The sequence below is a fragment of the Callithrix jacchus genome, chromosome 5 (genome assembly GCF_049354715.1).
Source record: "Callithrix jacchus isolate 240 chromosome 5, calJac240_pri, whole genome shotgun sequence".
In the NCBI taxonomy this organism is placed as follows: Eukaryota; Metazoa; Chordata; class Mammalia; order Primates; family Cebidae; genus Callithrix; species Callithrix jacchus.
In genome coordinates, this window is record NC_133506.1 from 163,789,383 (window position 1) to 163,807,268 (window position 17,886).

Here is a 17,886-nt window from a genome sequence, read left to right on the forward strand (position 1 = left end):
ACAAACGGTAATTACAAAATCATGGCAGGTTTTAATTCAAAATGTGTGTTTCCATTTGTGTATTCTACCCCTGCCTTTTATTTCTCTAAACTTAGCATCCACATAATATATATGTTTTTCTGGAGGCTTCACTCAGATCATAACCGTCTGACTTAAAAAAAAATTAATATGTGCGGTAAATAATTCTTTTAAAATTACAGGTGAGTATTAGCATGATAAAATTAAAGGTTTAACAACAACAATGGAACAATTAAGAAAACTACCTCCTAGAAGTTAGTCTTTTAAAGTACACTTCTGTACAAACAATAAAGAATACATTTGGTTAGGTAACAAGATTTTACTTACATGACTATTAGAAAAATAATAAAAAACCCTGAAAGATTTTAATTTATCAATTAACCATGTCATTACCTTATCTTTTAAACAACTAACAAAAACCTCACTGAAACATTTGACCTTTGCTTTTTCTAAAATTACAATTATTTTGCAGTATGCTCATTTTTCCAAAACAAAATCCACAAATTATATATATATAGAATATAAATGCTTAAATTGGTTTGATGAAAGTTCAATCACAAAACCCTCCAACTAATACAAAAATAATTAAGTATCTAGCAAGCTTACTCCAAATTCCACAGTAAAAATGATGGCTTTTCATAAGTCCTATAATAGCATTTTAATCAAGGTTAATGACTGGCAAATTTGCGAAAAGAACGTTACTTTAAAAATCAACTAGGATTTAAAACAATATAGAAACATGAAGATTTCACAACTTTTCTAGCCAGTCAACTTCAAAGACACAATTCGATTCAACAAGCGTTGTTGGCACGTTATTTCCAATCTAATTGAAAAAACGCTTGGTTTATTAATATACTTTAGGCTTTCTGTATCTTTTTGGTAAAGGAAGAAAGGAACAGGTGGAGTAGATTAGCCGAGACCAAGGTCTTATTTTCATCCCTCTATAAATTCAGTCCTCCAAGACTCACTTTCTCCACTCTTTAAAATGGCTACCACCCTGATCTACCATGCAAAAGAAAAAATATACAGCATACTATCACAGATGAATCTGGTTATCTTGACAGTTTGTGCCCTTCTTTCCCACAAAATACTTTAAGATTCCCATTCCTTTACTGTTTAACTAAAATGACCATTAAATATGAACCCAAAAGTTGGTCAGTTGCAGTAGGAGGGCAACCTATGTAACCCAGATTAGGTCATCTTTCCTACCATATAGTACCTTTCACAGACTAAGATCAAACACAGTAGAAATGAAAAAAGGGTGTCTGGAAAAGGAGAACGTGGGAAACACAACCCCGTAAGAGGTTTTGTAGCTCAAAAGAACAGATTAACAATTATGTGGGTTAGCAAAATTTAGTTTTTCGTAATATTCCTAAAAAACATTTTATAGATAATAAAACTACTTGATGCCCCAAACCTATTTTTAATGTGAACATACGTTCAACGACTATTCTGAAAATACTGTTTACATATTACTATTATTTCCTACCCACTGTGAAACCATTCTGTAACACTTGTTCTGTAAAACTTCCCATAAAAATGCATTTTTCACATACAAGAATGAAAACAATATACAATGCTTTAGACTAATTTTTGTGCATACATATAGCTACTAACTAGATTAACTTCAAATCTGCTGAATGTCTCCAGAAATACGACATGATCTTACCTCTCATCCTCGCCATCCACCAGAGGTGTCGCCAGCGGTAGCACCTTCAACGGGAAGAGAGAAGCAGAGGCTGCTAGGCTGCTGCTACTCCCATCTGAAACTGCTGACATTCCCCCACTGTCACCACTGACGGTCTGAGGTAAGCCAACTAAGGACGGCTCCGCTGGGCGCCTGGCATCTTCAATCTGGCTTCCAATTGCCTGAGCTAACGATTGTGCAGAGAACTGGGTAGAACTCAGTGGTATCTGCTGTGCCAAAGGCACATTTATATTAGTGGCTATCAAGGGAGGTTGACTAACACTTTGAACCAGATTACCATTTTGGGTGGCAGGGGTTTGTGCTATATTCTGTGGTGGAACCAAGTTTGTTGGGGCAGAAGGCATTCCAGAAGGACCAGTTGAACTAACCTGACTTGTAACAGAAATATTACTAGCAGAGGGCAAAGGACTAACTGCAGACAGCTGCTGCGAAAGAACTCCTTGACCTACTGGTTCTACTCCTTGTGGCTGGGGAGGCAGAGTTAACACGTGACTTTGGGGTGCAATAACCAACTGTTGAGGAAGGCTTGGAGCGCTAGTTTGAACTCCCTGATGAATAATCCCAGCTTGAGCAGGTGTAGCCACTTGCGAAGACGGAGGAGCACCTTGCTGAATAACTGAAGGTGGAACTTGGGTAGAGGGCTGCTGCACTGCAGTAGGTATGTTTGCTTGCTGACCGATATTTGCAATCTGACTGCCAGTAGGTACAGCAGACCCTGCTGTCTGAGCCTGGCCAACAGGCTGGACAGATGCCCCTGCAGGTTGTGCTGGGACTGCTGTGGGCTGTACTGGCAACTGGATACTCTGTGGCTGAACCACAGGAATCACCGTTGTTCCTACTCCCACTCCTGCAGAACTGGGCTGTGTGGAGGACACTGCTGTTTGAAGAACTGGCTGCTGTTGTACATACTCTGAAGCAGGATTTTGAGTCACTGATTTGACATGGCCTGGGGCCATCTGTGTAGAAAGCATTGGCTGCTGTTGTCCATACTGTAACTGCTGTGGAGGTGGTGCCCCTGGAAGGGGAGTTTGCACTGGAGGAGCCGCCTGAGAATACGGTAGTTGGGGTTGAGCCAAACTGGAAATGGAAGGCTGCTGACCTAAAGCTGAAGTTACAGCAACCACATTTACAGGCGAGGGCTGGACACCAGTTGCAGCACTCATAGTGGCTTGCAGAGGTACTGGCTGAAGACCTTGCTTTTGCTGATAGCTCAGTTCTTGAGACTGTAATTGTGAGATCTGTGACTGAGAAATACTCTGTGGACCAGTGCTACCAAAATCCATCTGCTGGAGGGTCACACCCTGGAGAGCTGGCTGCTGCTGCACCACCACAGTGGGGGCTCCCATCTCTCCGCTTCCCACACTCTCTGTATAGTGACTCAGTGTGCTGACACTACTGCTCACGGAACTCCCACTGGTGCTCTCCCTCTCAGAAGCCGCTTCCATCGGACTTTGCTTTACAGTCTCCACCCCTTTATTTATCACACCTTCTGCAGCAGGTGCGGCACTCTCTTTTTCATAGAACTCAGTGCAAGTCCATCTACCTTTTTTAAAGGGCTCAGAACTAGAATCTAACTTCACAACTCTGAACCTCGAAGTATTAACTGTTGGTTGTTGCTGCTGACTTGAAACCAATCCCCCAGTCATCCCTGCGGCTGCATTAGGGACACTGTTAGCAGCAGCGGAGGAAGACACAGTACCATTGCCCATGCCACTCAAGATATTCACATTAACACCACTGGGAACACCAGGCCCAGCACTCACACTAGCAGCACTAGGAATATTGCTTGCACTTACATTAGCATTACCAGGCATGCTGCTTGTCACATTAGGACTAAAACTACCCACAGCAGTAATGTTAACATTATTCACTGTATTAGTGCCAGTGACAGAACTTATACCTATTCCGCCGGTAGTACTTGGAGTACGCATATTAGTCACCATAGATGCAGGTGAACCACTGGATGATACAGCAGAAGTTGGTGCAACTGGTGTGATACTGTCAGAGCTTCCAGTTGTAGGAAGTTTTCTAGATACTGGGCTTGAGGGTGGCCCACCAGGAATGGATGCAGTGGCCACAGCAGCATGAGATGGATGGTGCCCATGCTGGAGGTGGTGCCCATGATGAATGTGATGGTGGTGATGGAGGTGGTGTGGATGAGCATTCCCATTGATCACAGCACTCTGTTGTGGAAGGTGAGGCAAATGAGGCTGAGGAAGGTGGGGCTGGTTGGGAGAGACCGCCCCAGGGGTCTCGGCTTCCTGGAAGTTATTTAGGGTCTCTTCCGAGGAGCTGCGTTCGGGCTCCCCTAAGTCAGTAGCCCTGGAGAGTGACACGTCGAGGATCTCCGAAGAAGAGAGGTCTTCCGTGTGAGACTCATCCAGGTCGTCATAGCTCTCCGTGTCCTCTGCGATACTGTTGTTGGAGCTGATGCTAGCGGAGATCTGAGCCGGAGTCACGCTGGTTATCTGGAAGCCACTTTTCTTTTTCATTTGAGTCCCGCCTGGCGCAAGAGGCTGTGCCTGCAGCTGGGCCTGCGAAAGAAGGTTCAGGCTTTGTGGAGGCGGGGGCTGTGGTCCCGACGCAGAAGATGCTGCGGCGGGGGGCGGCGGCTGGAGCAGCGACGGCGGCGGAAAATCCTCGGAAGAGGTGGCGTTGCTGGCGACGCCGGTACCTGCTGCACCGAGCGCAGAGGCGCTGCCGCCACCGCTGCCCCTTCGAGCGAACATCGCCGGGTGCGCCATCTTCCTGGCGCTGAGGTCTGCGGCGGCCGCGGCGGCGGACTCGGGCGGCTGGTGCATTGTGTTGGGTACCGGGCGGGGGGGCGCAGGAGGCGAGAGCGATTTCCTTCTGCACCGTAATCCTTGTATTCGAGACGCCGGACAGGAAAACGGGCCCCGACGCGCCGCCTGTCGCGATTCCTCCTCCTCCTCCACCTCAGCCGAAGGCGCCGGCCGCTCCTGCCCTCGAGGGCGAGCTTCGGGAAGGAGGATGAACGAGGGTGAACCGGCGGCGAGGACCCGCAGGGGGGACCCCTCCAGTCCCTCGCCGTCCGCCTTCCCCTCGGGCCGCACGCCCCCCTTCCTATTCCGCTTCACGTGGGGTGTGGGGCAGGACGGAGGGGAGGAAGAGCGAGAAATGCCCACCTTCTCCGGCCGACTCCGCAGCCGCCCGGGCCCCCTCCTCCCGCCGCGGCGGCCGCTCCGCAGCGAGGCAGCGCCGAGCCACAGGCGCCCTCCCCTCGCCACCCCCAGGCCGCAGCCGCCAGCGAGCCCCGCGCTCAGCGCCGCTCCAACCTCCCCTCCCGGCCCCGCCCGGCCCTCCCCCCGCGCCCCGCAGACCCTTTCAAACCCCCTGGGCTCGCGGCGGCTGCTCGCTGAGGAAACGCTGGCCGCGGCTGGGGCCGGGCCGGCGCGGCTGCGAGCGGGGCGGCGGCGGCGGGGCGCCCGGTACGGTGAGCCCAGCAACCAGGCGCGGGCGGGCGCGCAGAGACGCCGGGTCCTCGCGGAGCACGGCCGGGGCGCGGCGGCGGCGGCAGCGGGAGCCCAGGGACCGCTCCATCACTGGCAGCCATGGAGCCCGAGCATTTTCCTCCCTCGGGGCAGGCGCCTCCGCTCGGCACGCGTCCTCGGGGAGGAAGGGGCCGGCGCCCGAGGCTCCCCGGAGGGCGGCGGGACGTGCGCTGGGGCGGAGGGTGCGACCCTCTCGTGTCCTCTTCCTCCGCAGCCGGCTCGTCCTCGCCCCGCTGCTCCCACGGCCGGGCGGGAGGGGGCCGCGGGCGGCGGCGGCTCCTTTCTCGGCGGCGTTGGTGGCCAGACGGGCTGGTGCAGCGACTGCAGCCGACGCCGTTCAAAGGAACGAGAGGTGGGGTTGGTCGGTGTCGGCAAACGGGGCGGGGGAGTGGGTGGGTGCCGAGGGAGGGTGTCGGGCGGGGAGGGGGCTGTGGTGGTTGTTACTAGTGCTCTTCTCCGGCTCCCCCGGCTCCACCGTGTCCCCCCGTCTCTCGCGGCTTCTGGAGGGGAGGGATGAGCGCCGAGCGCAGGAGGAGGAGGGGCGACCGCCGGCTGGAGGAGGCGGCGGTGGCGGGGGGAGGGGGCAGGCGGAGGAGGAGGGGGGAAGATGGCGTCTGCGCATGCGCCTAGGCGCCGCAGACATAAAGCGGGGTCTGGCAGGGCAGGAGGCGGCGGGTCTTCGGGCCGAGGCGAGCGCCGGGTCTGTTGACGGAAATTGCCGAAGGCTGGCGGAGGCGCCGAAGGCTGGCGGAGGCGCCGAAGCCGGGAGTCGTGGAGCCGGAGGGATTGGTCGGGTGGGGAATTTCGGCCGAAGGAGCGAATCCGGGTCGGACTGCGTGATTCGGCCCGGTGGGGGTGGGCAGGCGCGCGCGCGCAGGTTAGGTGTGTCCGCTCTTTTCACACTCGTGGCCGGCGCGCGCGGGCACGCGGGCGAGGAGGGGGCGCGGCGCGGGAGCGCCGGCGCTCGCTGTGCGCGCCCTGGGTGGTGTCCCCGGCCTGCGGAATGGGTAATGAGGCTTTTCTCCGCAGCCACAGCATCACGAGTTTCAGTTCCCAGGAGCCCGCTGCTGCCACGACATGAGTCAGGCTTTCTTCCCCGGCGCGCGGCGGAAACCTCCGCCCCCTTGCCGCACCTGGGCTCGCCCCCGGCCCTCGCGTCTTCGGGGGATGCCCTAGCGCCGGGAGCTGCGCCGTCCACGGAAGGCCGGTGGCTGCCGGTGATAGGTGTTGTCTTTTGTGCAGTGCAGTTGCTGCCATGCGGGCCCCTCGCCCTTCCACGGGCAGGGGCGAGGCGGCCGGGCAGATGTTGCAGCTGTTTCCAGTTAACTCAGCTCCTCTGGGGTAGGCTGTAATGTAACGAGGAGTGGTTGCAATCCATCCTTACCTAGAGGACAGAAGCAGGGCCAGCCCAGTACACCATTGACCTCAACAGGTGTCTCCAAGCAGCGACGCCTTTATCGTTCCTTCATTGTCCTGGTTATATCCCCCATTGGTTTGACTCAAGAGGCAAGGTGGCCCGGACATGTGGGCAACAAATGATAAATGAAGGATGGCTTTTAGGGCTGGAAAAGAAAAAGCCGTCTGAAATTCCAGTTCTAGAACACACATTCCATTCCATGGGTCCGAGTGTAGTCCTACAGAAGCAATGTGAGGTTTCACTGGGGGCAGTTTACTGGCAGCTACTTTCTTGGCCTTTGATGTCAAGACCTAGTCCTAAGCATTTCTCACCAATCGAGAATGTACGTCTCTCCCAGGAATTTAAAAATGATAAAGCAACCCGAAAAATTATAGGGAGGAATTTTCATTTTACTAAATTTGGGTTGTTGGGGGAATCAACGCTTATGATTAGACCTCTGATTCAGGAAATCTCACCGATTTACATTCCTATTTCAGGATATTGTTAAAGCAAAAACGACTGTCATTTGCAGAGTTTTGATACACCTCTAGTTGTCAGTTCAACTTTCTACCTTTTGTTTTTTCTGAACTCTTCCCATTGCTTTAAGGATAAAGCCTGCCGGGCGTGGTGGCTCACGCCTGTAATCCCAGCACTTTGGGAGGCCGAGGCGGGTGGATCACGAGGTCAAGAGATCGAGACCATCCCGGTCAACATGGTGAAACCCCGTCTCTACTAAAAATACAAAAAATTAGCTGGGCACGGTGGTGCGTGCCTGTAATCCCAGCTACTCAGGAGGCTGAGGCAGGAGAATTGCCTGAACCCAGGAGACGGAGGTTGCGGTGAGCCGAGATCGCGCCATTGCACGCCAGCCTGGGTAACAAGAGCGAAACTCCGTCTCAAAAAAAAAAAAAAAAAAAAAAGGATAAACCTTCGAAAAGTGAATATATTTCACCGTTTGCATGTTACTGAATAGAAGTGTACGCTCGACATCCGGTCTATCGGGTATCAAAGCTATGATACATTGTTGCTTTACCTGGGGTCTCCCTCACTGAAAAGAAAAACGAGGACTTTATATTTTTTACTTTAAATCGCTAATATCAAGCTCTGTTAGAAGTAAATAGGCTCTCAAAAATACTCAAAGTGGTACAATAATAAAAGTCAAATGTTTGAGAAGATCGTACTTCTTGTTTTATGATATTAATTTAGGTGAACGGTTGTGGTTTTGTAGAACCATGGCTATTTGTGTTTTCATTAAAATATTACTGTTTAAATTCTTCAGCAGCTTTTGTTGCAAGTGATATACCCGGTTAATCGCTGCCATCCATTGTTGAAATGCAAATCTGACATTCTTTTTCAATGGTTTTTGAATGGAAAATAGAAACTACCCTAACCGATTGAAACTGCAATGGAATGTAGATGGGTGGAATGGCCTTTCTTTGGACTGCCGTAGGAAAGAAAACGCTCCTGATTTCTCCAACTGTAGCCTTAAGTCAAAGCGGTGTTTTGTTTTGTTTAAGTCAGAGTTTTAAATTACCCCCAAACAGCAGCCCTACACCCCTTGGGCCACCTAAACGCTCATTATGATTGTACTGATATGGGTTGACGCTTAATAAACACATATATTACAGTCTTACCCAAAGCTGATAGAATAAAAGAGCTGTTGAGATGACCCTATGGAAGCAGATACTTGTTCTAATGACAAGTAGCAAAGGGTACTGTTTGAGCTGTTTTGATGGGGGAGGAAGGATTGGGGTGTTATTCCTTTTAAAAGAAAGTTTTTTAAAAAAAAATTCCAGGATTAACATAAGACATAAGAAAATAAGCTCTTTTGAAGTGTATTAATTTTTGCCTGCCATATCACTTTCAAACTCCTGCATAGGCTGCATCAAGTCCCACTAAGATATAAAGAGCAACAACTCTACAATTAGGGAAATCCACGTTTCAAACATCTGGATCTCTCTTTCCCCATTCAAAATTCTTATGACCAGCAATATACAAACACAAATTCATTAAAACAAGGAGAAGGCACCTGAACAGCCAGATTTTGTTCTGCTATCATCTTTTAATTAAAAAGGTCTGAATTTGTATTAAACACTAAATGCCTACTGCTGTGTGTAATAAAGTCATCACATCCTTTTAACCAAGTGCTTAGAGCTATCCTTTGCCTTTCAAAAGACCGAATTTTAGCTGTTTTCATTCTGAAGGTGTACTTCTGAATTACCTTTCTTTTTTTATTTTTCATTGAAACAGTCTTGCTCTGTCACCCAGTCTGGAGTGCAATGGCAAAACCTCAGCTCACTGCAACCTCTGCCTCCTGGGTTCAAGCAATTCTTCTGCCTCAGCCTCTCGAGTAGCTGGGACTACAGGCGCGCACCACCATGCCCAGCTAATTTTTGTATTTTTAGTAGAGACGGGGTTTCACCATGTTGACCAGGATGGTCTCGATCTCTTGACCTCGTGATCCACCCGCCTCGGCCTCCCAAAGTGCTGGGATTATAGGCGTGAGCCACCGCGCCTGGCCTCTGAATTCATTTTCTACTGACTCAAAGATTAGCCTATATTGCAGTGGCACTTAAATCCAGTTGCAACATTACAAACCAGTCTTTTTTTTTTTTTTGAGACGGAGTTTTACTCTTGTTACCCAGGCTGGAGTGCAATGGCGCAATCTGGGCTCACCGCAACCTCCGCCTCCTGGATTCAGGCAATTCTCAGCCTCCTGAGTAGCTGGGATTACAGGCACCCGCCACCATGTCCAGCTAATTTTTTGTATTTTTAGTAGAGACGGGGTTTCACCATGTTGACCAGGATGGTCTCGATCTCTTGACCTCGTGATCCACCCGCCTCGGCCTCCCAAAGTGCTGGGATTATAGGCGTGAGCCACCGCGCCTGGCCTCTGAATTCATTTTCTACTGACTCAAAGATTAGCCTATATTGCAGTGGCACTTAAATCCAGTTGCAACATTACAAACCAGTCTTTTTTTTTTTTTTGAGACGGAGTTTTACTCTTGTTACCCAGGCTGGAGTGCAATGGCGCAATCTGGGCTCACCGCAACCTCCGCCTCCTGGATTCAGGCAATTCTCAGCCTCCTGAGTAGCTGGGATTACAGGCACGCGCCACCATGTCCAGCTAATTTTTTGTATTTTTAGTAGAGACGGGGTTTCACCATGTTGACCAGGATGGTCTCGATCTCTTGACCTCGTGATCCACCCGCCTCGGCCTCCCAAAGTGCTGGGATTATAGGCGTGAGCCACCGCGCCTGGCCTCTGAATTCATTTTCTACTGACTCAAAGATTAGCCTATATTGCAGTGGCACTTAAATCCAGTTGCAACATTACAAACCAGTCTTTTTTTTTTTTTTGAGACGGAGTTTTACTCTTGTTACCCAGGCTGGAGTGCAATGGCGCAATCTGGGCTCACCGCAACCTCCGCCTCCTGGATTCAGGCAATTCTCAGCCTCCTGAGTAGCTGGGATTACAGGCACGCGCCACCATGTCCAGCTAATTTTTTGTATTTTTAGTAGAGACGGGGTTTCACCATGTTGACCAGGATGGTCTCGATCTCTTGACCTCGTGATCCACCCGCCTCGGCCTCCCAAAGTGCTGGGATTACAGGTTTGAGCCACCGCACCCGGCCACAAACCAGCCTTATATATATTTCACCATGTTTAGTATTTACTGTACTGTAAAAATTACAAAATTTTTTTTTTTGTAATTTTTTTTTGTAATTTCCCAAAGTAATCCCAGCCCTTTGGGAGGCCGAGGTTGGTGAATCACCTGAGGTCAGGAGTTTGAGACCAGCCTGGCCAACATGGTGAAATGCCCTCTCCACCAAAAATACAAAAATTATCTGGTGCTGTGGTATGCACCTGTAAACCCAGCTATTTGGGAGACTGAGGCAGGTAAATTGCTTACCCCAGAAAGTAGAGGTTGCAATCAGCTCAGATCCCGCCATTGTACTCCAGCCTGGGTGACAGAGTGAGACTCCATCTCAAAGAAAAAAAGAAAATTTGCTGAACGTTATAACACAATTTATCTATTTGTGAGTACTGCAAAACGGGTCAATTAAAATCAAGTAATTCTCTAAAAGCAATGCCCCTGAGGAGCCGGAAGGGAATACCTACACTCCAAATGGCTGAGCTACAACAATAGATACGGTTAAAGAGAAATGTATACAGAAAATATGCCACTGTTCCACTCCAGTAATTATTCTGGCTAACCAGTGCTCCCGTCATGTAATGTTACTAATATTTGCTTAGAGCTTTTAGATGTCATCCGGGGGGAATAAAAGTCAAATGTTTAAATATGCCTTACAAACTCAAAAAATCACAGATTTTTACATATGAAGACTCTAATGCAAGGGGATATTGCAGTATGTTTACTAATCAGTTTGCTCTCTGAAAAAGTTTTAATGAGACCAGGAGTGTGCCATCACTATTGGTATCACAAAATGTTTATTTCAAAACTTTAATGCCAATTTTAGTGAGTCAGTTTAGCTTATAACTGATTAATTTCAGCAGCATTTGTTAAGTTTTTCAATAGTATATTTCAGTTGAGCGAAATCAGTTTTATATCCTCAAAGGAGATAATGCTTATGCCACAGGAAAGTATAGTTATTTGAATGTATGGTTCAGATTTGCTCATTTCATTCCCCCTTTGAAGGAGAAGGCGTTCTCATTCTCATTTGAGAAATGAGTAATCACAGGAAGTTAAAAACTTTCCCAACGTTCATGCCGAAATCTGGATACTCATGTCCTCGTCAATCAGATTTTATGCCTCTGCATTTAAGGGTTTTTCTGAAAAAGTCTGAGCATTAGAGACAAGTATTTTTCAAAAATCTCTTGAAATTAATACATGTTCTTTCAGTGCTTTTGAGTGCCAGAGAAGACATGCCATAGACACATTAATTTAAAACATTTCTTCTATATGATGAGGATAAAAGACTTTTTCCCTGTTTGAACCAATGTAGATGTTATAGATTCTTCTGCAGTCTTTTCTGATTTATAAATGTGTTAATTTGGAGAATTTTCTCACAACCTAAAGCATCTCTAATGTCTGCTACAGTACTGTGAAGTGACATTGAAAAAAGAATGTATTAATTTACATTTTTAAAGGCTATAATCAAATAGCCCTCCAAATCTCTCCAATGTTAGCTAATTTTATTTAATGCCTCCTGTATACTGTACATTGTTTTCAATGCTTTAGGTGTTTTATCCCTCACAGTTACACAAAGGAAGAGCTGAAATTGACCCATGTTACAACTGAGGAAAGGGAGGTGCTGGGAGGTTTCAGTCTTACAACTTGACTAGAGTGCTAGGGCTAAAACGAAAATCCTGCAGTCTAACCATCCCTTCACAGCTGCCTCCAAGGCATGTTGTTAATTCAGGCAGTACTGCCAACTCATGCACCCAAGTTTAAGTTTCTACAAAATACCCATGTTTTAATTTTTCTAATTAGACATCTCCAAAGAATCTATGTGCACCATCTTCTTCTATGCAGAGACATTCTAAGATAGTACATTTTAGAAACTATTAGACAAAAAGGAACAGAACAGCGATTTAAATGGGAAGATTCTTCATTGATCGAATGCTTGAATACCAAATGTTGGAAAAAAGCATCAATCACACATAAGGGAGAAATGCTGTCTACACAGGACAGTATAAATGTTTTCCTATTTTAGCAATCAGTCCTTATTGAACATGAGCACCTGTAGAATACAGAGAGTAATAAGAGAATAATAACCTAGTCTTTTCAACATGTTCTAAGGGCCCATTCGTATTTATATATTTTTTGAATACTTGAATTATAAAAATAAACACATTTGTCACATTTCTTTATATCATGATTCTAATAAGACCTCTGTATATCCACTGTCAACAAAAATAAGGTCAAGTTGTAGAAACAAAAGCTGCCAGGTGCACTGGCTCACAACTTTGGGAGTCTGAGGCAGACGTGATTGCTTGAGCCCAGGAGTTCAAGACCAGACCGGGCAACATAGGAAGACCCCATCTCTACAAAAAAAATACAAAAATTAGCTGGGTGTAGTGGTGTGTGCCTGTAGTCCCAGCTACTTGGGAGGCTGAGGTGGGAAGATTGGTTGAGCCCTGGAGGTCAAGACTTCAGTGAGCCTAGTAAGGGGTGGTCATGCCTCTGCACTCCTATGCACCAGAGAAATACCCTGCCTCACAAGAAATGAAATGAAATTTAAAAATGGAAGCAACCAATATTCTTTTGTATTTAAAGATTACATTCACAAACATTTACGTGTATCTCAAGTCTTCAAGCTCAAAGAAAAAAGAATGGCTACCGGGGTCATTCCTTACTTATCTTTTAAGATAAGAAAATCGATAAAAGGCACAAGGTGGCTCACGCCTATAATCCTAGCACTTTGGGACGCTGAGACAGGTGGATCACCTGAGGTCAGGAGTTCAAGACCAGCCTGGCCAAGAAGGTGAAACACTGTCTCAACTAAAAAAATACCAAAAAATTAGCTGGTCATGATGGAAGGTGCCTGTAATCCCAGACAACTTTGGGAGGCCGAGACAGGAGAATGACTTGAACCCTCCTGGAAGGGTTGCAGTGAGCCGAGATCGCACCATCGCACTCCAGTCTGGGTGACAGGAGTGAAACTATCTTAAAAAAAAAAAACCAGAAAGTTGATAAAGCAGTTTTTAGCAACATATTCAGATTGACGTTTCCAGTGATTTTTATTGTAGAAAACAGGAAATCAGTAGTCTTAAAGATCTCAACATTGGCCAGGCGTGGTGGCTCATGCCTGTAGTCCTACCATTTTGGGAGGCCAAGGTAGTCGGATCACCTGAGGTCAGGAGTTGGAAACCAGCCTGACCAACATGGTGAAACCTTGTCTCTACTAAAAATACAAAAATTAGCTGGGTGTGGTGGCGGGTGCCTGTAGTCCCAGCTACTTGGGAGGTTGAGGCAGGAGGACAGATTGAACCCGGGAGGAGGAGGTTGCAGTGAGCCGAGATTGCACCATTGCACTCCAGCCTGGGTGACAGAGTGAGACTATACTTTAAAAAAAAGGCTGAGCAGGGTGGCTCACGCTGTAATCCCAGCGCTTTGGGAGGCCAAGGCGGGAGGATCACCTGAGATCAGGAGTTCGAGACCAGCCTGACCGACATGGAGAAACCCTGTCTCTTAAAAAAAAAAAGAAAGAAGAAGGGCTGGGCCGGGTGCAGTGGCTCATGCCTATAATCCTAGCACTTTGGGAGGCCAAGGTGGGTGGATCACCTGAGGTCAGGAGTTCAAGACCAGCCTGGCCATCAGGCTGGTGAAGCCCCATCTTTTAAAAAAAAAGAAAGAAAAAAAAAGGCCCACATTTTTTTCTGATTTTAATGCCATTTATAAAGGAAGAGCCGGGCACGGTGGCTCAAGCCTGTAATCCCAGCACTTTGGGAGGCCAAGGTGGGTGGATCACGAGGTCAAGAGATCGAGACCATCCTGGTCAACATGGTGAAACCCCGTCTCCACTAAAAATACAAAAAATTAGCTGGGCACGGTGGCGCATGCCTGTAATCCCAGCTACTCAGGAGGCTGAGGCAGGAGAATTGCCTGAACCCAGGAGGCGGAGGTTGTGGTGAGCCGAGATCGCGCCATTGCACTCCAGCCTGGGTAACAAGAGCGAAACTCCGTCTCAAAAAAAAAAGAAGAAAAGAAAATCCTAAATCTGTTCACTCTAAATTGGAGTCAGAGGTACAAAATAAAATCCCCAAAATATTATGGCCATAAAAATTTAAATTCAACAGTACAATTTACATAGGGAAGATGTTCACAAAACCTTTCTATATGAATGATAAATTAGAATGATTGAAGAAGAAATGGTAGAGTTTTTAGGCAGAATTGTAAGATGTGATATAGAGAGAAAAAGCCCAGCAAAGTGATATGTTTTATATGCATTTGTTTAGGGACAGTGCATTATATCAAACACTGATTATAACTGTAGCCCTTACCTTTTGGGTATTATTCTGGAAATGCATTACTTATATCCTGCACACTTATCATACTCAAGAAAATAAAAAATATGACTGACTCATCCCTTTCACTGAGTTAAACATAAAATTAATTGCAAAGATCCCAACAAAGTTTTCCATCAAAAACAGGAAAAATCCAGGTACTTTCTTGCCACAATTATTTATAGACAGGTATGAGACACATGATAATGCCAGCTTAGTGGTTTAACTTGTGTTTCAAAAGAATTTTTTATTCAAGAGACATATACAACACATACAAAATGGTTGGTAAATGTACAACTATATTATAACTCAAGGTATATTTTCAGTAAAATGGGAGTAATACTCTATTTTACCTCGGTGTTGATCCCAAATTATTTGATAATAAAAACAAGAGCTTTGAAAGAAATATTTCCAATTAAACACATCTTGAGAAAGGTGCTATTTTTTTTTTTTTTTGAGGCCGAGTTTTGCTCTTGTCACCCAGGCTGGAGTGCAATGGCACAATCTCAGCTCCCTGCAACCTCTGCCTCCCAGATTCAAGTGATTCTCCTGCCTCAGCCTCCCAAGTAGCTGGGATTACAGGTGCTGGCCACCATGCCCCGCTAATTTTTGTATTTTTAGTAGAGATGGGGTTTCACCATGTTGTCCAAGCTGGTCTTGAACTCCTGACCTCAGGTGATCCACCTGCCTCAGCCTCCCAAAGTGCTGGGATTACAGGCGTGAGCCACCACACCTGGCCAAGGTGCTAAGTTTTCTTTGTTCTGTCAAGTATATAGCAGAAACTTAAAAGTTCTTATAAAAAATTTCCTGAATCCTATAGTATGTAGTAACACTGTCTGTAATTGATCACATGAACTTTACTACTGATAACACCTTTTCACAAGGTGTTTCTGAGAACATAAGGTTCAGAACTTATGCATTAAAAAACAAGCTCATTATTAACATTTTGGTCAAGGGCATCCAATGGTAGTAAATTTCCTTCTCTGTTCTTTTACTTGATCTCTGTAAAATTCTCCTTGCCTAACCTAAGCAAATAACAGCTTGCTGACTACTCTTTTTCATTAAACATCGTGCCCAAAGCGTTTTTTTTTTTTTTTTGTAAGAAGCAGAGTTCAGTGAAAACGGTAAGAGGATATGAGTTGAATCTGTATTCCCTTTTCTGATGGCTTTGCATTTGTTTAGGGACAGTGCATTATATCAAACACTGATTATAACTGTAGCCCTTACCTTTTGGGTATTATTCTGGAAATGCATTACTTATATCCTGACGTAAAAATAGGGGAGATTCATGAGCATCTTCTAGTCAAATGAGCTCCAGAACTATTGGCTAAGAAACTTAGTTGGTGATCTTTGGCATGACAGGTCACAGAAATCATACAAAACCTACAATAATTTCAGATGCAATGATCCATTTTTTAAATTTTGACTTAGTCAATGTGTCTAAAACATTTACTAGGTGTTTATCAGTCAAAACTTCCATTTTAGGCAAAGCATGGTGGCTAATGCTTGCAATTCCAGTACTTTTGGGAGGCCAAGGCAGGAGGATTGCTTGAGACCAGAAGTTAGAGACCAGTGTGGGCAAAATAGCAAGATAGCCTCTCTACGAACAATTTAAAAATTAGCTAGTCATGGTGGCATGCAACTGTAGTCCCAGCTACTTGGGAGGCTGAGGCAGGAAGATTGCTTGAGCCCAGGAGTTCAGGTTATAGTGAGCTGTGATCTCACCACTGCATTGCAGCCTAAAAGAGAGAAAAACCCGTCTCAAAAAAATGTAAAAATATATAAGGCTTTCATTCTGAAGTATTAGTAGCATTTCTCCCCACATGAAACATTTTTTATTTGATTTAGGATTGTCAGTACAATCAAAATCACATTTTATTATATAACTAAGGTTAGAATGAGCCACCTTGCTGATTATGATGGATATGTTTTTAAATTCAGTACATAATATTTAGTACAGTATATAAATGTTTCATAAATTATTTCTTACGATAATTATTCGGTAGCTGAAAAATATTTCCAATGAATACATATTAACTGACTGAAAAGCAGGACCTCTTTATGCTACCCCTTTCTTTGGAAGAACAGGGAGACTTTGGCCCTAGAGCCTCTGAGATCTGCAGAATCTTCAGAGAAGGCAAATCATTTCCACCCAGCTCTACATTATTATTATCATTACTGAGACAGAATCTCTTACTGTCACCCAGGCTGGAGTGCCCCAATCTCGGCTCACTGCAAACTCTGCCTCCCAGGTTCTACTGATTCTCCTCCTCAGCCTCCTGAGTAGCTGGGACTACAGGCATGTGCCACCACTCCCGGCTAATTTTTGTATTTTTAGTAGAGACGGGTTTTCACTATGTTGGCCAGGCTGGTCTTGAACTCTTGACCTCATGATCTGCCCACCTCAGCCTCCCAAAGTGCTGGGGTTATAGGTGTGAGCCACTGGGCCCAGCCAGCTCTACATTATTAAAATGTTCATAGAGAATAGCCTTTGGCACTGTATGGAATAATTCTGTTCTGATAAGACATTAGTTTGGCATTCATCTTATTTCTAGTTGTGCCAGATGAGTCACTCATTTAACACTCAGTTGTTAATAGATACTCAAAATGGCTTTTATTTTTGAGACAGAGTTTCGCTCTTGTTACCCAGGCTGGAGTGCAATGGCACGATCTCCGCTCACCGCAACCTCCGCCTCCTGGGTTCAGGCAATTCTCCTGCCTCAGCCTCCTGAGTAGCTGGGATTACAGGCACGCGCCACCATGCCCAGCTAATTTTTTGTATTTTTAGTAGAGACGGGGTTTCACCAGGTTGACCAGGATGGTCTCGATCTCTTGACCTCATGATCCACCCGCCTCAGCCTCCCAAAGTGCTGGGATTACAGGTGTGAGCCACTGCACCTGGCCCACACTATTAATTTTAAATATAAATAAATGTATGTGTGTGTGTGTGTATATATATTTATGTGTATAATAAATGAAAAGGAAAACTACAAACAGATAAGTTTGGTCTGACTTTGGTGTCATTAATTAAATATCTACTGCCTCTCCTTTAGGAGACAAAACTGCCAGCAATGGTCTTTTTACATATCAATGAGGGCACAAACTGAGGCAACTTCCCTAAACCTCAGCCCCAGCTCAAGGGTGTATTTACATAACCTTCCTCTAAACAAAGGACGAATGGGAAGTAGGAGAACAATTTGGTTCATGTTTCACCAAAAATAGATTTCCTTCGGGTTAAAGGCAGAGACTTCCAAATCACTGTGAGACAGCAAAGTATAAAGG

The 17,886-nt window shown here is 46.0% G+C and overlaps 2 protein-coding genes across 10 annotated transcripts in view; one reads left to right on the plus strand and one right to left on the minus strand.

Moving 5' to 3' along the window:
* TSC22D1 (TSC22 domain family member 1) overlaps window positions 1-5,577 on the minus strand; it is a 149,466-nt gene extending 143,889 nt beyond the window's left edge. For 5 of the 9 annotated variants that reach the window (XR_013536243.1, XR_004743806.3, XR_004743805.3 and 2 more), the window contains exon 1: window positions 1,688-5,033. Coding sequence is in view for 5 of the 9 variants with exons in the window: in XM_054256850.2 (XP_054112825.1) it covers window positions 1,688-4,527 (2,840 nt within the window). In the remaining 4 variants the exon portion in view is untranslated. The other 4 variants (XR_013536244.1, XM_003733117.5, XM_078375369.1 and 1 more) reach the window with 3 other exon arrangements.
* LOC144582792 (uncharacterized) lies at window positions 4,593-16,755 on the plus strand. The gene is made up of 2 exons (XM_078375372.1): window positions 4,593-5,590; window positions 6,268-16,755. The coding sequence occupies exons 1-2, from the start codon at window positions 4,718-4,720 to the stop codon at window positions 6,412-6,414; spliced, it is 1,020 nt and encodes a 339-aa protein (XP_078231498.1). The 5' UTR covers window positions 4,593-4,717; the 3' UTR covers window positions 6,415-16,755.
* Window positions 16,756-17,886: the final 1,131 nt, after the last annotated feature.